This window comes from Diabrotica undecimpunctata, chromosome 6 (assembly GCF_040954645.1).
Source record: "Diabrotica undecimpunctata isolate CICGRU chromosome 6, icDiaUnde3, whole genome shotgun sequence".
NCBI lineage: Eukaryota > Metazoa > Arthropoda > Insecta > Coleoptera > Chrysomelidae > Diabrotica > Diabrotica undecimpunctata.
Genome location: NC_092808.1, coordinates 140,115,499 through 140,142,597, shown reverse-complemented (window position 1 = coordinate 140,142,597; position 27,099 = coordinate 140,115,499). Strand labels below are relative to the sequence as shown.

General features: G+C 35.2%; 1 protein-coding gene across 1 annotated transcript; it reads right to left on the bottom strand.

The window, feature by feature from the left end:
• Nucleotides 1-24,337: 24,337 nt before the first annotated feature.
• Nucleotides 24,338-24,703, bottom strand: LOC140444646 (uncharacterized). Its single transcript, XM_072536408.1, has one exon. The coding sequence runs from the start codon at nt 24,701-24,703 to the stop codon at nt 24,338-24,340; it is 366 nt and encodes a 121-aa protein (XP_072392509.1).
• Nucleotides 24,704-27,099: the final 2,396 nt, after the last annotated feature.

The following is a 27,099-nucleotide window of genomic DNA, read 5'->3' as shown; positions in this document are numbered from 1 at the left end:
AGCACCACAACCAAACTCAGCGAATTTTGATTGGCTTCACAAAATATCTCCGTTGGTTAAAAACTTATTTCTGGATTTTAGCAAATTGTTACTCCAGGAGAAAATGGCTGTATTGACGAGACGATGGTACCTTTTCGTGGTCGCTTGAAATTCAAGCAATATTTCAAAAATAAAAACACAAATTTGGTATCAAATTTACATCAAAATTTACTGTAGAAAAGATAGTCAGGGTGGTCAAAATGCCTCTTTATCTATTATTTTATCACTTATGGAAGGGTTGTTAGATAGTGGTCGTACTCTTTTCACAGATAATTAATATACGAGCGTCACCCTTGCTCATACACTGCTCAGTCGTAAAACTCACCTTGTAGGCACTGTTGGGTCAAACAGAAAAACGAATTGTCCGAGGTTGTCAAGAAAAAACTAAAAAAAAAGTGAAAAAATTGCCCTACAAAGTAATTCTGGAGTTGTAATGTTAAAATGGTGTGACAAAAGAGATGTCTTGATGATTAGTACAAAGTATGGGGATGAAATGTTGAAACGTTTACGCAAAGGCAAAGAAATTGAAAAGCCCAAAATGATTGTTGATTACAATGATTGAAAAAAGCGTATTCAAATTGCTTGAGACGAGGGAATAAATGGTACAGGAAATTAGCCACAGAATTATTGTTTGGTAGTACCTTGGTGAATGATCATATTGTATATACACAGGTTACACAAACTATATTGACTACGGCAGACTTCAAAACAGAAGTCGCTATAGAACTACTGGGTGAAATGTCCGCTACTGAAATTAATATCAACGATAACACCGATGACAGTCATTAGCTTGTAGAAGGAAGAAAAAACATATGTGTGGTTTGCTACGTCAAAATGAAGAATAAATTGGGGCGGAAGGAAGCTTAAAACAAGTGCATTTTAAGTCTCATTTTAAATTTTTGTGCAACCAATGCAAAAAACATAATTGTATTTCTTTTTTTTTTAACACTCTTTTAAATTAATAAGGTGTTATATTATTATAATTATTTTTGCACATTATGAATAAAATCTTTTATTTTTTTCATAAAGTTTTATAATTTCCATATATTTCGTACAGTTGATGCCACGGTGGTCCCGAATACAAAACTGTAGTGTGGCATTAGAGTGATGCCTCACTGTCCCAAGAGTACTATTTAGTGAGGCATCATATTGATGCTACCCGGGGCTGAACGTGTTAATTACCAAAAGTGAAGGAGCTTTGTTTATAAAACAATTTTTTTTTTCGAAAAATTCGAATAGCCCGCTTAGGTGTGTATTAGAGCATTTGAAATGTATATAACGCCACAGAACAGGTTTTTCAGCAGTAATACGTGACAATATATTCCACTTTCTTCATTCAAATTGAAAGACAGAAAAGAAGAAACTTCTGCTCATGTATCTGCGTGTGTGAGTGTAAATTTCGTTTATTTCTCGCCAGTGTGTTCTACAGTTCAAAAGAAATACCACGTACTCTGACAATTTTTTACGGATTTTTAGGAGTTGAAATATCATGCTATTATATCTCAAAGCATAAAACAATCAATATTTTAACCAATTAAAACCAAATTTTGCCCATAGTAAAGTTTACAATGTTTTTATACACTTTTTAACAATAAGGGGTAGTTTACATCCCTAAAAATGATCATTGCCCCTGAGCATGATATGGAATATGAAGTACAGGGTGAGATAATCCTAATCTTAAATTTTTATTATTATTGTTTCATGACAACAAAGGATCTATGCGCCCAAAATGCAGCGGCGGCCAGCCAGGTGAAGTAGGTGAAGGTGAAGTTCACCAAAAAAATATAATTAAATTGAGACAAATAAATAAAAAATGAAGGCAACATTATTATATCTAAATTCTGAAATAAATTATTTATTCTCTTTTAATTAATCTAAAAATTAAAAAGACAACTAGCTTTATTAGCGGTACGTACTTGACGATCAAGTCCTGACCTGTGTCACTAGCCGTGTACTGAATCTTAGTATTCTGGAATAGGTGTAGGTGAATATAATTTTTGTAATGCATCTGCATGAGCGTTCACGGTTGCCATGGCAACGTGACGTCAGCCTATCCTTAGTGATAGCTGAGAAAACTGGTGAGTGCAGTTCCGTCTATAAATATATTATTCGTCTTCACCCACTGTTGGATGTGTATTTGGTATTCCTATTTTTCGGAAATTTCTCCCAGCGACAATATTTTGAAATTTAGTCTATTATATAGATATTTTTTATATAGTATAGTGTATAGTATAGTATTTATTAGTTTAGGTTAGTCACAGTATTAATTTTATTTGTTTAGTGCACTTTATTAATACATTTATCTGTGGTTTGTTTCGGATTTCGGATATACAGTGTCCTCGTGGATTTCGTTTGGACAAAAATAATTTTAGACAGACATAAATCCAATTAATGACTTCTTCTTCTTCTTCCTATGCCGTATCCATTAACGGAGGTTGGCGACCACATTTCTCTGTCTTTTGCAACGTGAAATAATTCGTCTACAGTCATGTTTGTCCAGTCTCAAATATTTCGCAGCCATGATTTCCTCTTTCTACCTATTCCCTTGTTGCCATCGACTCTACCCTAGATGATGACCTGCAGAAGACTATATTAAATGGTGGCTAAATTAATGACTTGGTGTGTAATATATTAAAGACTCCGTTTAGGCATTGGAAAAATGAAGATAAAAGGGATGTTCTTTTACATGGTCGACCAACCAGTATTTTAAACATCTGCGTCTAATCCAGAGTGGTCGGCTGCAATCAGCATCTGACTCAGAGTGGGCGGCTGAATCGAAACTCACTAACCCATTTAAGCAGGCGTGGTGTTTTAATCACCAAAAAACCCTTAATGAAATGTCCCTCAAAGAACTAAAATACCCCAGGCAAGCAGAACGAATAATATCTAGTATATGTGCCGTAAAAAACTGTTTTCAAGTTATTAGGGCCCTAAACTCTATATATTTTTTTTAACAAATTTTTAATGAGTTTTGGGCGCGACGTAGGTAACAAAACTCCTTTTGGTCTGGCAAGCTTTCCTCATCTTCACCACTTTTTTAGGCAACGAGCCGCCGCTGCCAAAATGTGTCAACTCCATCAAATGACATCTGTTCATTTTCTTCATTTAGTATCGCGCTTTGTAATTGTTTTATGTTATTTAAGTTGATTTTGGTCTTAAGCATTATGAATAATTCTTAAAATATTTATGACGCTGATATCCCAAATATTTGTTTTGCCCCTGAGGAGTCGGGTGGGGCCTGTAAGACCAGCGACTATTTATTTCTAATGCCTCACTGCTTATTTATGTCAGAGTGCGCTGCGCGTTCATCAGTACCTTTCCCTCCACATGTCGAACAACAGTGAACAGCGGGGTGTGCATTTGTGTATAATAGTTCGCTAGTTATTTGCACTTTTGGACTGTCAGACTCTACCCGACTATTCGAGTAACTTTTGTGAATTCGACAACAAAATATATTTTCCTATTTTTTTGTGAAGTATAACTTACATAGAGTAAGTATTTGAATTCCTATGGTTATATATAAATATAGTAATGTTTCAGCCTTTAATGTTTTTCTCTTGTATTTCAGATTTCAGTGATGGATCCTTATCTGAAAGAAATTCAAACAAAACATTCATTTGGAAACCGAGCCAGAATCAGACAGGTGTGAAGAAAGTGATCACAACACAGACACAGACGAAGAATGGGAGTAAGAATGTCAAACAGAATTGGAGAAAGGATTGAGAGAGGAACCTGCAACTTCAAAATATTTTTAATCAAATACAGACAATCGTCGGCTATTTTATTATCAAAAGGTGGAGTAACCTGGAGAAAACATGCACTTCCGAAAAATGTTAGGACAAGAAGTTCTAATTTAATTTTATCCTTACCAGGTTCAAAAGGAAATGCTCATCAAGCAGTTGATCTTTCAGAGTGTTCGAAATGCAGTTTTTATGGGAACAGTATTCCATATTTTACTCTGGTAGTTAAATAGATCTTGTATATTCCTAATTTGTTTTTTATTTACAAATTTGCCTGAGCCTATGTGGCTATTAGCGAGAAAAATATTAAAATCCATAGAATAGTAAAACAATTAAATTTTGTATAAATAATTTACTGCTTTTATATATTGAATAATAACTTTGGCACTTTAAGAATAGTCCTTTAAAATGTTCCGGGATTCCGAATTCACCTCTTTCCGCACTGTAACAGGATCTCCACTAGAAGGTGTTTCATTGTTAACGGGGTCTTACAAGCATAACACTCTGGTTGGGACTCTCGTGTCATTAGTTGTCCATACATAATGATCACCAAACCGCAGTCGCGTGATGATCAGCTGAAAAACCGACAGGTGGAACTTTCAGACAATAGTTGAAATGTTGGTTTTATCTCAAGTAATTTCGCCCGTTTTTTGTGCCATCTACTATTCCATATATATCACATATTTTGCTCTGGAAATATGGTTTAAGATCTGTCGCTAGAGTTTTTGGATAGATCTCAATAGTTAAGTCCTCTAAGGCTTCTCGTACCTATTTATCTGCGATATCGTTTCCCGTGATTCGAATATAAAATGGCACCCACAGGAAAGCAATATTTCTGTGATTAAGATTGTATAATTCTTGTCTAATGAGTTTGGCCATATGATGGGAAGAATAGACTTTAGAGATAATTTATACAGAATATAGTAAGCCTATAGTTAAAGAAAGGTAATTTCAGGACTTTTCAAAACATGACATATGGCTTTATATATTGCAAAAAGTTAAGATTGCGAAGTATTAGTATTCGCTAGTTTATATTTCTTTATTTCACCCTTTGTTATAAAGTCAGATGCTACACAATGTTCTGTCTTAGATCCAATGGTGCATAACTGTTGGAAGGTTTGATATTTGAAACTAATTAAACAAAGATCGGCTTCTTTATTATATTTTGACAATAGATCCAAATTTATATTTTGGCATCTTGCTAGGATAGATTTCGGGGACTGTAAGATTTAATTCATTTATGATTCGTCTGCATCTTTTACAAAAGGAATATTTCTAATTTATTTTATTGAATTTTAAAAGACATAGTTATAAAAAGGACATGTTTTTTTTATGGCATAGACATTAGTCATTCAGCCAGTTGTAATAGATTCTCCAATCAGACAAATGCACAGCTCTATCCCTAATAGAAAAATAACGGATAATTAATAAAAGAATATACGACAAGGAAACTTACAGGGTCACAGTGAGCCTGTAGCCAGTAGCGACAGTAAATTGAATGGTGCATATATATTAAATTCAATTAATTTTTTGTAGAGAGAGTTTGAATGCTGTTGAAACTTAGGACGTTCAAAAAGATGTGATCAAGAGCACCCAGTTTTCCGCAATGTTTGCAATTATTACCCTCCATCACATTTATTTTATATAAATAACTTGGATAACACGCATGTCCAAAGCGTATAAATAAAATAAAAAATAAAAATAAAAAATAAAAACGTTTATTGCCATACTAATATATTTACATTTCAAAACTTAAGATATTTTAGCCTTCTTTCTTCCTCGACGTCCCGCTCGTGCACCGCCAGCTCTTGAAGATTTCTCCTTTCGGTTCCTGGATTTTTCTGGGTGGTGTCCTCGTCTGCTTCTGTAGGTACTAAAATCGGCAAACGTACCTACTTCCCTGCACACGCCTGGTTAGACCCTGATCAGGTGGTCGATCAGTCTATGGGTGGATCTGTGTATCCTCTGGATCCTGTTCTTCTCGAGGATATCCCTGGTCTTTCGCAGTCTTCGAGTGGCCTGGTTGAAGAACCACCTGGTTCTGTTCTCGGCCACTTCCCTTAGTGGCGTGTATCCTAACCTGTTCTTGATTGTAGCATTCGTGACTCTATCCTCCCATGCTGTTCCGTCGATGATTCGGTAGCATGAGTTTTCAGTTGCTTCCAACTTTTTCCAGTGTGATTCCGCAATGGAGCTCCACACTGGAATAGCATACAGAATCACCGACCTAACATATGCTTGGTAGAGCTGAATTTTCTTCGCCTTCGAGAGTGGACTGGACCTAAAAATGAAAGGAAGTATTAGTTTTTTAGCTGCATTAGCTTTTACCTTAGTTTTTTGTGTATGCATCCGGAAGTTGAGTTTTCTGTCGAGGTGGACTCCTAGGTATTTGACCGTCTCTGTTTCCTGAATTCTGTTGTCTCCTACTGTGATCTGGTTCCGTAGTTGTCGTCTATCCTGGCCGAAAATGATGAACTGCGTTTTTTCGGCGTTGATCTTGATTTTCCATTTTTCGGTGTAGTCCGTGATTCTTTCCAGGTGGCTCTCCATGTTATCTATGATTCTTCTTTCGTCTTTTCCGGATGCATACACTGCTGTGTCGTCTGCATACAGGGCTGTAGAAGTCCTTGGATCTGTAGGGAGGTCTGAAACAAAAATGTTATATAAAATGGGTGATAAAATGCTGCCCTGAGGCATTCCTTCCTGGATTTCTTGAATCGTCGACATCTTTTGGTCAGCTGAAACTTGGAATGTTCTATTAGATAGATACATGTCGCAGATGTTGATGAGGTAGTGTGGGAGTCTAGCCTTGTCCATCTTGTAGATAAGTGCCTTCTTCCAGACCGTATCGTAGGCTTTCTCTATGTCCAGTATGGCTAATCCTGTCTTCTGTTTCCTGTTGAATTTTATCTTCGTGTCGCTGATGATCCTTGCTAATTGGAGTTCGCAGTTTCTTCCTTTTCTGAAACCAAACTGGTCTTCTTGGATGACTCCTCTTCTTTCTGTATGCTTCACCAGTCTCTTGTAGATGATTTTTTCTAAGATCTTTCCCATCGTTTCCAGGAGTGATATGGGCCTGTAGCTTTCCGGTCTTCTTCCATCTTTCCTTGGTTTCAGAAGAGGTATAATCTTGGCGTGTTTCCAGTTGTTTGGAAAATGTCCTTTTTCCAGGCAGTATTTGAAGATATAGTACAGTTGTACTATGATCTTCTTCGGGAGTTCCTTGAGGGTGATGTTGTGGATTCCTTCTTGTCCTGGTGCTCTGCTTCCTTTCAGTTTCCTGATGATTTTTGCAACTTCACTTGGGCTGATGTGGTCTTCTTCGTCTATTTGGAACTCGTTCCTTCTTCTGATCCTGTTGTATTCTTGCTCGACTTTCCTCTTTGTTCTTGCATCTGACATATCCTGGTTTTGTCTGTGTGTGGCTGCCATCTTCCTTGATATTGCATCAACTTTTCCTTGGGTGTCGTAGTGTGTTCCCTCGTTGTCCATGATTTGTGGCATCTTTTGTTTTCCTCTTCTTCTTGCCTTCAGCATTTTCCAAACGTTTCCATGATTTTCTTCAGCTCTTCTGATGTTGTTGTGCCACTGGTTTTCAGTAAGACTTCTCAGTCTTACTCTTATTTCTTCGGATAGGATGTCTCCGTAGTCCTTGAATTCCTGTCTTCTGGTTCTTTGGAATGCTCGTCTGGCCTTGTTTCTATCCTTGATGATGTCCTGTAGTTCTGTTGGGATGATCAGTCCTCTGTTGTTCGTCATGGATTTTGGGATGTTGGCTTCCATTGCTCGTTGGATTCTTCTTGTGATTTCTTCGATCTTTTCTTCCACTTCTTCTGTTGATTGGAATTCTCTCTTCATTTCCATTTGGTTTAGCTGTCTTCTGTAGTTAGGCCAGTTAGCATCTTTCCATCTCCATCTTTCTACTGGTTCTATCCTTGGCAAGTCGACTCTCGATGTCATCCTTCCAATTACTGGTTTGTGGTCCGAACTGCATTCGAAGTATGTTCTGACGTCTTCCATTATTACATCCTTGGTGATGAACAGGTCCAGTGTTGAGTTGTTGTGTTCTCTTATTGGGTTGATCCTTGTTGGTTCGTCTGGAGCGAATAACATCCTATCTCTGTCCTCGCAGTATCTTAGTAGAGTTGTTCCTGGTGCTGTGTCCGTCATACATCCCCATGCTGTGTGTTTGGCGTTGAAATCTCCTGCTACGACTACGGTTGGTGCAGAGTTAAGTAAGGCATCCAGTTCTTCTATGGCTAGATCTTCCGAGTGTTTCCTGTAAATTGAGAAAATGTTAGCTATACCTACTTTGATTCCAACACTTTCGAAGTGGTGTGTGTCTATCAAAACTTGATTCCATTCTATGTTGTTCTTAACATAGATGGCTACTCCTCTGTCGTTTGGTTCGTCTCTTCTTCCGAATCCATCGTAGTTTGTTATTCTTGGAAGTTGGGATTCCGTCATGTATCTTGTTTCAGACAGGCATATGACATCTGGGTTATGTCTTACCACTGTCTCTCGAAGTTCGCTGATCCTTAGCCTCAGTGATGCTATGTTGAACTGGAGAATCTTCAGGTGTTTATGGTTCATTGTAGATCTCTTCATACTTCATGAAAACCATTGCTTTTTCGGCAAATGATTTTGCTTGTAATAGTTCCCTCTTCATATCCTGAAGAATTGCCATCATTTTTTGGACATTGACTACTTCGTTGATTTCCGCCCAGGCGCTTTTGACTCCGTCATTCCTTGGTGTCTGTTGTTCTCCTTTGCTTGCTTGTGCATATGATATGCCACTGGAGATCTTCCTGAATGTTGAAGGATGGGGCGCTGGTGGAGCTGTCTTCTGAGGCTGGTTCCTCGCTCTTCTTGCTGCCTGTCTATCGAGATATTCAATGTGCTTGCTGCACATGGGATAATTGGAAGTGTGTGCCTCCTGGCAGTTGCAACACTTTACTTTATTTATCTGTCCTTTCGGTAGGGGGCAGTGTCTTGTTTGATGTCCATTAGCACACTTCATGCATCTGGGCTGCTTGAAGCAATTTCTGGCTGAATGTCCGAACTCCTGGCAGTTGTAACACTGCGTTGCCCTGGAAGGTTTGGAGTAGGCGTCCCATTTCACTCTGATGTTTTGCACTCCATTAATTTTCTTTATTTCTTTTAAGTCTTGCTGCTTGTCGACTTGTAGTAAGTAGGAGCTACTTTGTGCTCCTGGCTTCCTGGTTTTGAGTTCTGTCACCTTTCCGATTATGCCTTGCTCTCGTAGATCGGCTTCGACCTCGTCGAGGTCCATTCCTGGAGCCGCCTTCATGACAATCTTCTTCGTAACTTCAGACTTCTTTGTGAAGGTATGGAAGGCCGTAGATGTTGAGATGAAGTCCTGTTTTAATTTTTCGTAGTCTTCGTTGGACCTAAGGTACACCCTTGTACCTGCTTTTCCGGACGGTGATATCTGAAAGTTATTGTGCCCCAATAACTTCGTGATTTCTTTTATGAAAGTTGAGTAACTCCCTATTTGTCCTGCTATGACAAGGGGAGGTACCCTTTCTTTCCTGTTGTTGGCTGTTGGAGTGGCTTCTTCCGTGTCGACTGTGGTTAAAACTTGATAACGGTTTTTTGTTGTAACCGTTCCGCTGGTAGTTGGTCGTTGTCTTGCTCCTGCGATGTTTTCGTGGGAATTTCTTCTTTGGCATTTGACTGCTTGGAAGGGTTCCTCCTCCATGATTTCAATATTGTTGGAAGCCATTGTTGCTGTGGTTTCTTCTACTGAGTTTTCAACTTGTCCTATTTCGGTATCTTGTAACTGTTCCTTATCCTGGGCGGGTCCACCTCTCCTTGAGGTGGGCCTGAAGCTTCTGTTCTTGAATAATTTCCTGTGAAGTGGGAATTCTCGTCTTATTGGACTGGAAGCTGAAATTAAATCTGCAATTTTATTAGTAATAACAGTTTTATCGTCTTTTTTAGTCTTGAAAAAGACTAAATCAGAGATATCCTGATTTTTCTTACATGAAAACAATTCAGTCAACGTAAACCGTTCAGTTTACCGCCGACTGGATTGGGTTGGGGTAGCTGTTTGACGTCAGTCGCTCGGACCTAAGCCAAGAAGCAGGAAAATAGACTGTGATACTATGGTCAACCTTCCAGTTGCGAGTCTCACCGTCTACTATCCAAAGCGTAGTCTATTTATGGTAGTTATATATTTACGTGGAGATTTAAAATTCTTAAACCAAGTAGTTTGTGGAATAACTGGTTGTAAAGTGGTGTATCTTGTTTGGTTTGTAAAGCAGTAAATGTTCCATTGATCTTTCCATGTAGATAGCTGGTTTTTTTTTTTGAATCGTAATGGCATCTGATACACATAAAGAATATGACAATAAAGTGCCTGATATTAAACTGGTTTTACCTAAGTAATCTACATATTATCTACATTATCTTTGAGTCCAATATGTGTCTTAACCCAAATTAACTTTATATTATAGCCAGAGTCTGCTAAGTGCTTTAATTGATCCTTTATTAAAAAAAATATAAGGATTACTAAATATTTAGGGCAAAAAAGTGTTTTTTATGTTCTGTATGAATTAAGGATTTTTAATATAAGAGTTTTTAATATATTTCAAAACTTCGAGTATGGCCAATGATTCGGCCGAGAAAATTGAAAACTCATTGGAAAGTTTGTAATTAAATTCAGAACCTTCTGAGGGTAGAAAATAGGCACAGCCAGTCCCTTCTATTGATTTAGATGCGTCCGTGTATATAACTGTGGCATCACTATAACAATTCAAAACAGATCTCAGAATATTGTTGCTCAATTTGTTGTTGTCACTATATGTGGGTATTATAACTTCAGTTTTATGGAAGAGAGCAAACAAGTCTGAATTTTTGTCCACATTGACCAAATTCTTTGAAAACATAGAATTGTTCCTCCGTAAAGCAGTGCACAAAGGTGGAGATGGCTTTTTAATCCAATATTTGTGAGTAAGATCTGATTCGTTAAGTTGACGTATACTGGAAAATAACTTTGTTGAGTATACTGCGATTTGTTGAGTACGCTTCAAGTACCCATTTTTCGCTTAATAAACTTCTGCTAATCGCAAGAGGAGGCTCATAAGCTTCAACATGTAGTGGTTGTATAGGGGTTGTCTCATAGCACCTAAACAGACCCTCAAGGCAGAATTTTAAAAAATGTCAATTTTTCTTAGAAGATTTCTAGACGCAGAAACATAAAGAGAAGCACCATAATCTATAATTGATCGTATATAAGCTGTGTAAAACGATAAGGAAGTTTCAACCAATCCCACCATACTTTAGTTGTCATTCTAAGAAAATTACTACCTGTGTTGCATCTTTCCAACATATATTGTATGTGTTGTTTCCAAGTAAAAGCACGTGTTAATTTTATTTGGAAACACTTGATTTTTTCTTAATTATGTTTTTTTAATTTTTATTGTTACATTTTAAAGGACAACTCACGTATGGTGATAGATATAAATCTGTAAATATTGTATAATATTTGTATATATTAAATATATTTAATTTATTACCGAATTCTTTTTCTCAGTGTATAAACTTTAGGCTGTTTGCTAATTACACATTTTGTTCCGTAGGCAACTCACACGAAAAAGATCTCTGGTAGGTTCTTGGTAAAAGTGGATTTTACGCGGTGGTGATGAAAACTTTGAGTGAAAATGCGTTTAAGTGGAGCAGTTAATGAGGCTATTTCCTTTAACTTTTTGTTTGGTAATGGAAGTTTCGGGATTTTTTTCATTTTTACATTATACCGAATGAACCAACTTTTCAAACTTACTTATACAAAAAAAGGGAAATCAATTTATTACGCAAGACATAAGATGTTAAAACATTTAAAGTTATACAATTAAGATAAAGAAAGAGTAGCAATAAGAGATCTGGAGAATCATGTCTGTGGAAAATCCTCTTTGAATTTTTAATATTTTACTTTGATGATAATTTGTGGAAAGCAATTTTCTTTTTTAAAAATTTCACAAGTGAATTATATTTTTGATTTGATAAGGAGACTTTACACAAGAGTTTTAAATGGGCTTGTCCTTTTCATGGTTTAAATGAAATCGATAACAGGTATTTTGTTTGAGGTTCAACAAATCTTTTTGATAATTTATTAGCCAATAAATTCTTTTTCTTCTTTGAAACTAAAACTTCCTAATGAACGCTTGGGATAAAAAACCAAATGCGAAAAATTCCTTATTGGTGAAAAGCATGTGGTCATAGGATTATTATGCTTCTTTTTTGGCTCTACAACTATAAGTGAGTCTTGACCTCGTCTACTATTTTCCTTCACTCTTGCCGGTCTTATGCAGCAATCTCTACTTGGTGCACAATAGTTGCACAGTTGCACATGCCCATGTTAAGTATCAGTATCAGTGTTACACAGTATGCCCATGTTACGTATCTTTACGTCATTTTCACTCGATACTGTATCTTTAAGTCTTTTTCTTGGGCGACCAATAGACGTTCTGCCATCGTGCCTTTCTCAAAAGGTTGTATTTAGTAATATTTCATCATTCAATCTCGGTAAATGCCCTGCCCATCTTTTCTGAATTGTCTTAATGTAGTGTACTATGTTTTCTTCCTCAGAGAGTTCTTGGAACTCTTCTGTTATCTCATATCTTCACAGCCCAAAGACCGTCCAAAGAATCTTCTGTTTTCAGACTAACAATTTTGTTGTTAAACGCTGGTGCAGTGTCCACGTCTCACTTTCATACGTTATTATGGGGCAAACAACAGTTTTATATAGGTACTTTGTTTTAGCTGTGTTTGAAAGCAATTTTAAGTAAAGTAGCATGACTAGGGAATTACTTCCTTGATTCTAGCTGCTATTTTTTTTTTTCATAAATATTTTCAGTTGTTATCATTACTCCCAACATTTTTAACCCAATCTTGGGTTATTCAATCAACGGTTCAAGTAAATACACGTATTTAATCCAAACATCACCATTTAGGTTATTTGTACTAATTTATCGCTCTAAAAAATGTCTCAGTTTAGCTTAATTTACAATAAACTATTAAGTGAAGATAAAACAGTTGTAGTTGATCGTGGAATGCCAAATTTAATCGAGGCTAGTGTCGCAAGAGGTGATGAGTTTACTGAGTATTTAAGAACTCAAAAATCCATTACAATACACGTGGATTGCAAAAAATCATACAGCCGGAAAACTTCAATCGCTGCAGTGCAAACTAACAAGACAGATACACACCCAAGAAAGTTACTTAAAAAGTCACCAAATATATCTTCTTTTTTTGTTGATTATCACGGGATTGCGGTAATCCAGTAATCAGTATCGGACAAGCTCACACGTCGATTCTAACCTAACTTTGTTTATGTTTAAATATTAATTTTTTCTAATTCACTTCCAATATTATATTTTTTTGTTTTTTCTAATTAAAATAAAAAAATGTTGAATGATTATGAAGAAGTTAAAGAATTTTTAGAGTTTATTTATCACATTGTAGAAAAAATAAACATTTATTTTATTTCTCTTAAAATTTTAATTAAAGATGGCATTTCATTCTTGAACTCTTTCATCGTATGTTGCAAGGTTATAAGGTCGACCTCCAATATTTTTAGGACATCTTACTGTTCCAGTCTGCGCAACAGTTAAAATTAGCACATTACTTTAGTAAGTCTTGATTTTAACAATAACTATTCTGCAAAACTAACTTGTTGCCTGTTTTATTTTTGCTACCATGGCTGTTATTTTCATTCCAGGATTATCAATATTTATTTATTTGTACATGTTATATAATTCATTGTTTTTCATTTGATGATAAATGACCCAAATCTACTCGGCGTTTTTTAGGTGGAGAAGGATAATTACCACTAGTACTTGGCATTGAATCAATAGTAGTTTTTTTATGTAAATGCAAACAAAAAATCTAAAAATTAGAGGAACAACGCTGAAAATACAAAAAATCGTCGATATAAATTTTTAATTTTAAAATTTCATAAACGTCATTAGTGCCAGAATGTCAAATTTAGTGGAGTAAACTTGGCTGCGGTTGGATCAATTACAAACAAGCAATATGGCGTGATAAATTTGTTTTCAAATATTTGTTTTAAAAAATACTGTTTATTTTATGGCGATAAAGACAAAGGAGAAACTGGCAAAAAGAAACCGCAGAATCTAAAAAAAAAATTTGTAACGTGATTACATTAAAATTAAAAGAATCCCTGTTGAAATTAGCTAAAGTTCGTTCTGATGATGTTTCAAAGGCTGTTCTGGAACGTATTAATTTTGAGTATGATGTAGTCGCTGCTGATATAGAATAACATGATAGTTTTTACAAACCTTTCTTAAAACCTAATACTGGTGGCAAAATTGGCCGTTCGCAAGATGAAACTTTTAATAAAATAGGTTACAAAGTTACATTTACAGTGCACTTTAGTTTGCGATACTACAATCGACTCGATATCAATATAATCAAAATTAGTACTATCGAAAGAACATCAATATAAATATAAATAAAACACAATTTTTAATAAAACCATTTTATTCTACTAATTATTATATTTATTTATTATTTTATCATTATTATATATTTATTGATTATTATTAAATATAATATAGTGTAAGATTAATATATATAAGTAGAATGAAGTAATATTTTAAGTAAAAAGTATAGGTTAGAAGGTTACAAATAGGTTATATTAAATGAAATGGATTTAGCATTATGTTGGCCAGTATTTTTCATGAAGCCTATTGAGAAAAACTCGTTCATATATATATATATATATATATATATATATATATATATATATATATATATATATATATATATATATATATATGTTGGTCGGTTAAGCGGCTTCTCTCATCTGACACAATATCATTAAAAGATAACACCAGTCTCTCTGGTCTCTGATGCCACCGAACTTCCAACCAACGACATGTTTTTTGTAGCTATAAAAGCCAATCCTGGCATACAGGTTCTGTTCTGCTCCTAGAATGAAAACGGATCACTTAATCTCGGCAGCAAAGGCTGCTGCAGATATAGAGTCAATCAGAACTGGAACCACTGTTCACCAACTCCAGATCGTGTGAAGACCAAAGAGGGTTTGATTTTAAACTCGCTTTAGCTTCTTCATTCTGGAAGGAGCAGGAAGGAGAAAGTTTTTCGATTTCGGTAAGATACGTCCTAACTTACGAGCCTAAATTGGATGTGACTGTCTCCGCCATAGACGGATTCAGATATAGTTTTTTGAACCTCGGGTCCGTGATTGTACCATGGCAAAGCAGGGGGTTTCGTAAAAGCTTAGTGTTCCTCTCTTAAAGGCTAGTTATAAGCTTTTGACATAACTTTTGGGCTGTACTAAGGTTTGGCTTGAGGTTTTTTAAAGATCTTTCGATAATAGACATAAGGGGGATAACATGGCTAGCAGTAATGTACTGGTAACCCGAGATCTTCTTTGTGGCCTCATCGAAGGGCGATAAAATTTCAGTAGTCAGATGTAGAGAACAGTAAACCAAAATTCTTATACTACTGCTCAACAGAGAGCGCTAAAATAATTCAGGTTCTATTGTCATTGAATATATTATGAGAGTACAATATAATATGCAATTATTGTATTTAATTAATGACGCAAATTTAATTTACCGTTTAAAAATATAATCTTCTAAAATACCCACCAATTTTCCTCTTCTCCCAAACCCAAAAAATTCCCCACCCCAACCATTTCAACTTATAAAAAATTTCCCAGACTCTTTCAAATGGGATTTAAAAAAAATAATATCAACATAAATATTTTACTTAAAAATAGATTGGATAATGCAATTCATCTTTTATTTTTACTACCATCAAAAAAAATTTATCATGTATTACTTTTAACACGTTTGTATATTTGTATACATTTTAACTCATAACAACAGATACATTTTAACTCATTTAATACTTCCTGTATGGGTGTATCGTTTTTAAAACGTAGCGAAATCCTTGGAGATTCGTATTCCTAATCGGTAATTCGATATTCATAGTCAGAACATTAGTTTTGGTAATCAGAAAAAGCCATTCTCCCACTTTCAATGTCAAGAGTCAAGTGTGAAAAATAGATGATGTACCAGATCGCTTCTTATGTAAATATTACGACTACAAATACCTTTTCAACGAAATATTATAATAAAACTTAATTGTTTCTGGCTGATGTGAGTTTGCAGTTTGTTTCTGTATTTATAAAATAAAATAAAATTATGGTTTTTATGGAATAATTACTTGTGAATAATAATTATGATTGGTATCCACAATAATACCTAACCTAATCCTAATCACAATAAAAACCTAATAACCGGTTTTTACTTTAAAAATAAAAAACCGGTTATAACCGGGACAAAAAAACAACCTATAAAACCGGTTATTGTGAAGTAAAAAAACCGGTTTTCGGTTAAAACCGGTAGGTTTTTCCCATCCCTAATTCATAGAAAAGATGATTGTCAGTTTTCGTTGGATGAAATAAGGAATGTTAGTCAAGATGTAGCTTTAGATGACAGAACTATGAAAATACGATAGAAGTTGAATTATAGCAGTAGAATTATTATTACAGAGAAGCCTGGAAAATTAACATTTATTTGTTTTATTGACAATTACCAAGATATTTTAAGTCAAGTCTTGCGTTTTCGATAATACTATGTACCCCCACCAGGTAGAATGTTAGAGGATATAAATAACGATATTCCCGATTCTTTGCCATATTTTGCAATAGGTCAATAATCAATATCAATAATAAGGTTATATCTAGAACTTGACGGGTAATTGATACCCTTAAAATTTTCATGACAGTTAGTGGAGTAGGTCTGCAAGGGAAACCATGGTAAAAAAATGCGCTGAGTATAGTACCTCATAGAAATGTGGAAATGTGTGCATATCATGTATAATGTGACTCTTAGAATCGCGATATCTCAGGAATGGTACCTCTTAGAAAAAAAATTATGGAAACCATTTTTGTAGAGCTTTTAAGGATTTACGACTTTTGTTTAAGGTATTTTTTGATATAACTTACCGTTTTTGAAAAAAATCCAAAAAACCTCAAACTTTGACTTTAACCTCGAATAAATTTTGTACCACATATACGATCGATGGAAGTGAAGCTTTCTGACGAGGTGAAGTAACTTGGTATTACCCTTGACAAGAAGTTAACATTTAACTCACACTTAGATGGTAGAGCTAAAAGAGCATATATTGCCTATGAGCAGTGTCGACGAACGGTCGGACGCACCTGGGGCCTCACGCCCAGGGTGATCGCCTGGGTCTACACCGCTGTCATTAGGCCAATGCTAACTTACGGAGCTATTGCTTAAGTACCAAAAGTGCTACAGGCAACAGCGATTAACAAACTAAACCATATTCAGCGGATGGCTTGCATAAATATAACAGGTGCCATGAAAACAACACCAACTGCTGCAATGGAGTTGATCATTGGCATCACGCCTCTAGATATATATGTCAAAGAGGTGGCGCTAGTGACAATGATGCGACTGCGCTCAGCTGGTGCAAACCTTGATGTAGGAATGAGACAATTGAGAACTCGTTTCTGGCGAGAAGAGTTGGATGCGTTACCACTTCTACAGGCAGGCTGCGACTCAATTGAACCAAAGTTTGTCTTTAACAAACCCTACAAAATTGAAACAGGACAGTATATGGAGACAAACGTGGCAAATGCCTATTGCATATACACCGATAGCTCCAAAATGAAAGAAGGCTCAGGATGCGGGATATACTCCAGATCACTGAACCTAAGAATAAAGTGGGGTATGGGCAAAAATGCCAGCGTAGTTCAGACAGAACTGACTGGTATCTCCATAGCCGCAAAAGAGATAACCCAAAAAGGTATAGCAGGTAAAACTAGAATCATCTGCACAGATAGCAGACAAGCGCTACTAACCTTAAATAGACCACGTGTCACATCAGGTTTAGTAATGGAGTATCACAAGTCACTAACCCAAGCTTCGGATGGTAATACCACCATCCTGAGGTGGGTTAAAGGACACAATAGGAATAAAGGCAACCGCATTGCTGACCAATTAGCTAGGAAGGCGGCAGGCCTAAGACTCTTAGGACCTGGGGATGTTTTTGGTTGGGCAACTACAACAATCGCGGAAATTTTCAAATGTCACTCCCATGCGCAAACCGTAAAAAGATGGGAAGAAGGGAAAGGATCTAAACTTGCCAGGGTAACACTAAGTAACCTTGAAGAGTCAACATCTAAGAAGTACTTGGGAATGACCAGGAAAAACCTACGTTTGGCAGTTGGTTTTTTAACTGGTCATTGTCAACTAAGCAAACACCTCCATACACTGGAGCTAGCAGACACACCTCTATGTAGGAAGTGTGAACGAGAAGACGAAACTGTAGAGCATGTCCTATGTGAATGCCCAGAGTTATCGTTAATACGAGAGTACGCGTTCGGCGAGTCCTGGCCCACACCTGCCCACATAAGAGAGATGCCTCCTGGTGACTTGTCCACCTTCCTAGAATTGGCAGGATGAACAATGAGCTAAGGGTGACAGCTCCCTGGGAGGATGCACAATGGGTCAATTGTGGCCTAAGTGCTGTGAAACTTAACTCGCCCTCCCTACTCTACAGATACAGACAGACGATCGATGGAAATTTTTAAAACTACTTAATGGTAAACTCCAGATATCCACCAATATTTGGCTCTCCGGGAATTTTTGTTATTTTATTGAAATAAGTAAAGGTGATTAATAAGTAAAAAGTATGTGAAAAATTGTTCTTGAAAATGCCTAATAATTATTTAATATTTGTAAAAATTTTATTTTTAAAATGTAGGAATAATTTTTGTTTGAAAATAGCTTAAATATTTTTTTATTGTCTGATATTCTCCCTTTCACGATCAAAGCCATTTTCTGCACGCAACCTTAAGGTAAACCAATTGCGCGTTAATGACAATTTCCGAAAACTCCAGCCCGAAGAATGTCCCATAAACGCGATTTAGACTCTTTCCATAAGGACAAACTTTCCAAAGCCGTATTCTCGAATCCCTTTTATTCAAACATCAAGAAACACAATGTGTCCTCATTTCAGCGTCATCAATTTTTATGATCATAAGTACAGGGAGCAACCCAGTTGCATCGTTGACTTTAAATGTGCTTAGTTAGAGGGCAATGGGCCGATACATACTTCAAAAAGCGGTAATGTTAACAGCGAATCTACAAAGGCGGCGTTAGCAGCTAGGAACTACACGGTAAAATGTTAAAGGATTTTTAATGTGCCAGAAAAAGTACGCTTAGTATCGTATTGGCTGTTGATTATGTACACTTCGTTTGAAGGAAAATAAATCAAATAAACTCACCTTGACATGGCCGCCAAAATATATAATAGCCAAAAGACATTTGATACATTTATTATATATGAAACAATAATAATAGTATACGAGAAATGAGTCAATACTCACAATCTTAAGTAGTTTTCATTTAATAAAGTTTGGGCTACCGGTTTCAAGGATTACAACGCTTGCTCCATCATTAGGCCTCAGTACGTTATTTTTATTTGTAAGCTAAAACAACATAAAACAAGCAATAAACTACACTTAATAATAACAAATTAAGTGAGCCGCTATAACATTAATTGAGAGTGAGATTGACAAACCAAGTATTGTATTGGGACATCAGTGCCATTGGGTGTCACCAATCTAATGAAAGCTGCACTAAATAGTCAGTCAGCTCTTAGTAAAGGGTCTATTAGAGGAAAATTGTGTTAGTTAAATTGAATTGAATTTAAATTTTATTCTGGAATGAATCAAATCCTACTTACATATCAGATTCAGGAAAGCTCTATAAAGTAAGGAACTTCTGAGAATCACCTTCCCCTTAAGGAATACATTCACTCGCACTTAATACATATTACGACATACCACCAAACATACTTACATATTCTTTATATATACACATATAAACACAAACACACACACACACACACATACACACACACACACACACACACACACACACACACACACACACACACACACACACACACACACACACACACACACACACATAATATACAGTGGTGTTAAAAAGTCCTGCATCACCTAAGCGCCTTATAGTTTTTGAGGTTTAACACGAGTTTTTTGTTTATTTTTGATAATTAATTTTAATTTTGTGCTTGTAATTAGCATTATCCTTATAATTACTAATGTTTTTTTTAATTATTAGCTCAAAATTCTACAGAAAAGATTAAAATAATCCAATTGAAGGGATTTCCAATAATCCAAGAAAATTATTAAATTCTAAGTTTATTATTTAATTATTATTTAATTATTTATCTAAGTATATTAATTATTAAATTATAAGTCGTTAAAGTACTAATAAATTGAATCTTAATTGCAAATTTGCCACATATTTTGACTATATAAACACTGTAGTTTCCCTATCACATTTATTGGCTCTTTTTTGCGCTTTGAAATTATTTTTCACCATAAAAACGACAAATCTAGTCGCGAAATAGCATCCGCAGTAAAGTGTAATTGATCTACAATAATTGAAATCATTAAGAAGTATGCTGAACAAGGAAAAATCGACGACAGACCGCGTAGTGGCCGACCAAAGAAAACTTCTGTTCGGGATGACGCTGCGTTAAAAAGAACAAGTCTGGCAGACAGAAGCCTTAATTCCACCCAATTGAAGAAGCTGTGGTCTTAATCTACAGGTATAAGCGTGTGCACTTCCACTGTGAAAAAAAGACTGCTTAGTTTTGGACTGGAGGATGTAAGGCACGGAAGAAACCACTGCTTTCAGAAAAGCAAAGATTGCACCGTTTGAAATGGGCCAGGGAACATCGAATCTAGACAGCAGAGCAGTGGCAGAGTGTACTGATTAGTGATGAATCCACTTTCAATATTAATAATCATGCTGGAAATGCCTACGTCCAAAGATTTCCTGGTGAAGAATTTTCTCCAAAATGTGTTCTTCCCACAATTAAACATCCAACCTCTGTTATAATATGGGGTTGCATGTCCGCTCGAGGAGTTGGTCGCCTACACCTTGTCTTTGGGATGATGAATGCTACCAAATACATTGAAGTATTACAGAATAAGATGCTGCATAGTGGAAAAGACCTGTTTGGCGAAGAAAAATTTATTTTTCAGGATGATATAATGCTCCTTGCCATAAAGTAAAATTGGTTAAAGCTTGGATGGAGAGTAATGAAATTGATAGGATGGACTGGCCAGCGCAATTCCCGGACCTTAATCAGATTGAGAATTTGTGGCAAAGGATATCAAACATCATTTCCAAAAACAAACCTACAAATAAAACGAAATTAATTGAATCTCTAATTTATGCTTGACATCACTGTATTTCCATGGAGGAACTGCAAAAATTAATAAATTCCATGCCCAAAAGATGTGAACTAGTTATTAAAAACAAGAGCTGGCCAATTAAATATTTAAATTAGTATAAATTACTTCAATATGATGTACAATATCGTCTTGATGTAAATAGCCTAATTTTTGTAATATTGAATAAAAAAATTTCCGAACTACATTTTTTGTATTAATCAAAATTTTTGCTGTTTCCATTTTATGATATTGTGTTTAAGTGATTGTTTGATGAAGACAGTAAATGGTTCATAAATATTTGAGGTAAATGCCTTAAACTTCTATTTTCATGCATTTGGTAAGGTGGTGCAGGACACCACTGTATATATATATATATATATATATATATATATATATATATATATATATATATATATATATATATATATATATATATATATATATAATATCGGAAATAAAGTCCACAGTAAGCAGAACATATTTAAAATTATTAGAAATTATTATTTAGTCCATTTACTACATCTTATAAAAGACACGGAGGTATATATTTTCTGTGCTGCAACACTGGGTTATTAAACTCATATTATTTATACAGTTGTAGAAATTTGGAAGACCATATGTTCAGCCGAAGTGTGCATAAGGACATGCAAACTATGAAGAAATGGATTAAGTCAGTTGCAGATCAAAATCATATATATTGGCAGTGGTTCTACAATATTTAACTTGATGTTATGTTGAGTTCCCAAGATGAAATTGTTTACGATGGCACAAATAAATGAAGATGCCTTGTATTGATAATATATGCTACTTTTTATGACTGTTGGTAAATAATAATACATCAAGTGATTCTGATTAGGGATCTGACTCCGTTATTTGAATGTTTCGGTTTTAGAAAGTACAGCAACCTCTTGCTTTACTATAATTGTCATGTAAGACACTATTTTGTAATATGATGTGATTTTGCTGCTGATCACACTTTTTGTACATAGACAACAGATCCTGTATTTTTAGTATAACTTCCTTCTTTTCGAAGAAATGTTTATTCGTATTATTTTATTAAATAAATTCATATAACAGACCAAACAGTCAATGATTTGTAGTTATGTTTATCTGCACGATCTTCATGACCTTTTGTTCATCTCTGTTCATTAATGTTTTTGTTTGCTACCGAAGCAACATTTTATTTTTTAATCACATAGTTTTAAACAAAATTAATATTACTTATTGAACCTAAAGGGGAAAATAGAAATTAACAAACTGAGAAACAGAACTGGAGAGGAAACAACGAACAGAGATGAAATATTAAGAATATTTAAAGAGTTCTACACAGAGTTATATAGATCAAGAAAAAAAGATAACAATACGGAACCTCCAATTACACTAAAACTGGGGTATTAAACCAAGGATCAGATTTAATGCCCGATATAACAAAATCAGAAATCAAAGAAGCCCTGAAGAAAATGAAAAATAATCGAACCCCGGGTGAAGACGGAATAGTATCAGAAGCACTAAAAATTGGAGGGGATGTATTACTTGAAAAAATCAAACAACTTTTCAATATCTGCCTTCACAGCGCCAATATTCCAACAGATTGGAACAACGCTACTATGATTCTATTACACAAAGGAGGAGACAAAGCAAATTTAGAGAATTACAGACCGATTAGCCTCCTCAGCCATATATATATAAGTTGTTTACGCGAATACTAGTTAAGAGAATGGAAAGAAAATTAGAGACTTATCAACCAAGGGAACAGGCAGGATTCCGAAAAAGTTACGGAACAAATGACCATCTACAAAGTATAAAAACCCTAATAGAGAAAACAGTGGAATACAATAAACCTCTAGTTCTAATATTTATCGATTTTCACAAAGCCTTTGACACAGTTGAGCTAAGCAAAATATTACAGGCGCTTTTTAATACGGTGCTAGAACATGATTTTAAGAATTTGGATTGGATGATAAAGGGAATCAAAATAGATGGAGAATATCTAAACAACTTACGTTTCGCAGATGATATACTTATAATAGCTGAAGATCTAGGTATGGCAAGAGAGATGGTACAGGAACTCGTTGTGGCTACAGAAAGTGTAGGTTTAAATATAAATATCTCGAAAACAAAAATTATGACCAATTTGGTACCCAACCAGAACATCAGTATTGGTGGGAAAGAAATAGAACTCGTAGATAGATATAAATACCTGGGACATGAAATTATTATTGGCAGGGATAACCAGACTCATGAACTGAAGAGAAGAATCGGCCTTGGGTGGGCAGCATTTGGAAAACTGAGGGAAACTTTTAAAAGTGAGCTGCCCACATGCCTAAAGAGAAAGGTATTTGATCAGTGCGTCCTCCCAGTCTTGACGTACGGAGCAGAAACACTTACCTTAACAAAAGCAGCAGCTACCAAACTGAGAGTCACGCAGAGAAGAATGGAGCGGTCTATGTTAGGAATAACTCTGCGAGACAGAATAACCAACGAAGACATCAGGAGAAGAACCGGAGTGACTGACATCATCGAGAAGATAGCCAGACTAAAATGGAGATGGGCAGGACACATAGCCAGAATGACAGATGGGCGATGGACAAAGAGGTTATTGGAATCTAGGCCAAGGGAAGACAAGAGGAGCGTCGGTCGACCACCTACAAGATGGACTGACGATTTAAGAAGACTCAATAATAACTGGATGAGAGCGGCGCAAGATAGACGGGGTTGGAAACATGAGGAAGAGGCCTATGTTCAGCAGTGGACTCTTAAGGCTGGATGATGATTGAACCTAAACCCAAGAAATACTAATTTAATACTATATAAATATAATATGGTTCAATAAACTCCATAAAGGCATTTTGGAATTAGTTATTCTACTATTCCCATAGTTGGAATTTTTTTCTATTTTTATTGATTCTCTGATTTTGCATTTCCTTTTAATTTAAATGTTAGCTAGCATCGTAGTTTGGTTTAGATTTATTGTATGTCCTGTGTTTAAGACATGTTAAAAAGTAACGACGTTTTTTCTCTCCTTTCGATGGCATTTCGATGTTCTTCTCGTCTAACATTGATTTTTCGGTTGCACTGTCCAATGTACGATTTGTCACAGTCCCCACATGAAAACTCCTATACTCCTTGATTCTAGCGATATTTTTGTTTTGGCGGATGGTAAAATGGTTAAAATTTTTCTGTCGGTATTAAATATCGTTTCTATTTTGTATTTTTTTAGCACTCTCCCTATTTTCTATGTACCCTTTACATATCGTAAAATGGCTTTTGCAATCGGTTTTTCCTCTTCTGTTGGATCCTTAATTCTTTTTTCAGCAATATGAGCATTTTCAATGGTATATGTTGAAAAGTCGTTTTTTATTAACGCTTTCACATTACGCATTTCTTTATTTTTATGTTCTTCATCTGTCAGTCTTTTGGATCGTGTCATCAGGGTTTTAATGACTGAATGAAATTGTGCAGCATGGTGATATGAAACGGCATGTAGGTATCTGTCGGTATATGTGGGTTTTCGGTATATTGTGTGTCCTATGTGCCCGTCTTCCTTCTTTATTATTAACACATCTAAAAATGGTAGTTGTTCGTTTTCTTCCAGTTCCATAGTAAACTATATTTTATGGTGTATATTATTGATGTATTCTTAAAATACCTTTAGTTTTTCTTCTCCATGTGTCCAAATTATAAAAGTATTATCCACGTACCTCAGCCAAAGTTTGGGTTTGTGTTCGGCTGTTTCTATTTCTATTTCTTGCATAAACATGTTTGCTATTACCGGTAACAATGGTGAACCCATCGGTGCACCCTCAACTTGTTTATACCTTTGCTCATTATATATGAAATATGTGTTATTTAAGTAGTGCTTTGTTAGATTTAATTAACTAACAAAGCAATGCCTGATCAATCACAAGAAGCCTTGCGGCTATAAAAAGTAAACGCATCAACCAGACATCAAACATCAGCGAGAAGCGCTACTACCTAACTTGACAATGGCAGGTGCAACCTTGCCGAAACGTCGTCAAAATAATGGTTTTTATCAAATCCAAAATTATTCAGCGCGGATTTAAATTTATTTACGACATTTCTTAATTAACAGAACATTGTTTACATTGTTAGTTAACAAAAACTGATATGATTACATTTTCAGTTGATTGGTACTAATATACTATTAATTTAACTTGTTTATAATCTTTATAATGATATTGCGGAAAATAATCGTAATCATAGTTTGTGGTTATATTAACCAGAGAGTAACAAAAATATTATTACATTGAATATGTAATTTGATTTTATGGTAATAACAACGTTGTTTGTAACCAATTATACGTTTTATCAACGACTATATTGCATATTTAGAATATGTTGATATAAATATTTATACATGGTGTGCTGTTAATGGAAGGTAATTACGCCATAGTCCGGAAACATACACCTTTTCCTTCGTTATCACAAATCTTGCAAGAATTTTTTTTCTTCCAATATTTTTATAACCGAAGCTTTTATACTGGCGTTGTATTACTTTTTTCTCTACAGTGAAATGCTGAAGCGAGCGTCACGGAACCAGCGCCACAAAATGGCGTCGTCACGGGTAGCGTCATAGAATATAGGTTTTCTCAATCAATTCGTTTTCAGCCATTATATATTATCTTCTTGGCCTTGATTACACTCTCCATATCTCTTGTAATTTAGATATACCATCTCCACAGATGTATATTTGAACATATCCCACTGTTGGTCAGTTGGTCTTGAGTAATGCTTTCAACTTAACTATTGGTATTATACCGCATTTATACACTTTGTTTTCAATTTTGATTTTTAATTCTAATTATTTCAATTTCATAGTTCTATTTCATTTTTTCTACAGCATTGGTAGTGCTTGATAGACCTTTTTATTGTAGTCCACCACCCACTATCTAATAGATTGTTTATAGTTTATTTTTATGAACGAGAGAGTAATTAGCATACTTTTAACTGGTAGCTCCGACCACTCCATGGGCGTGCTCAAGATTAATTGAAAAATTACTTTGAATCATTGTAAAAAATAAATGAATTATTTCAGTGTTATAAAGTGTTATGTGTATGTAAACAAAAGTGACCTCTTTTATCACACACTATATTAGAACTGACTGGCCTACATTAAAAAGGGTTTTAAAAAATTCACATTTTTTTTAATTTTTAAAAATTACAAAAGAGAAAAAGAGTTTTTAAAACCGTCTAAGGTATGTTAAATAGATGAATAAAAATATTAATATAAAACTTACAGCTACTTGTTACAAATCCAAATCAGATTCAGAAGATGAACTTTCAGAACCAAGATTTATAATAACTGGCTCGATCATTTTATCAGTAATATTGCCCAGCTTCCACATTTTTTCCTCTTCTTTAATAGTGTGATTTACTGCCTTTTCCCAGTTTTCAGGTTTTACATTATTTACGGCCTCCAAAAACAACTGTTTAACATCATGAATTTTAAAAGTGGTATTTTTTCTTGAAACTTCACTCTTTATCTGTGCCCATACCAGTTCAATCGGGTTTAATTCACAATGATATGGTGGGGATCTAAGTACTGTCATTCCACGATTTTTGGCAATTTCATCAATTTCGTATTTTTTAAATTTTTCTTTATGAAGGGCACACAACGAATAAAGTTCCTTTCTTATAGATCCGGGATGATACGTAATATTTTTTGAACTCAGCCAATTCTGCAAGTCTTTTTTTAACCACTTGGTTGTGGGCAGTTCTTCTATAAGTCTGGAGTGATAACTTGCATTATCCATTACTATTACACAGTTCTTAGGAAGAAGATCTATCATTTGTTCGAACCATTCTTGAAAGACATCAGCGTTCATGTCTTCATGGTAGTCACCGTTACGAGTTGATTCAAAAGTTAATAAACCACCTTCAACAAAACCGTCTGAACTGCCAATGTGTACTATTATCAGCCTGCGTCCCTTTCCTGATGGTGGGTTTAAACCAGTAGATAAGTTATTTACAAAAGCG

Coding starts and splice junctions, on each gene's coding strand:
- LOC140444646 (XM_072536408.1), bottom strand. CDS start 24,703: ATGGAACTGGAAGAAAACGAACAACTACCATTTTTAGATGTGTTAATA.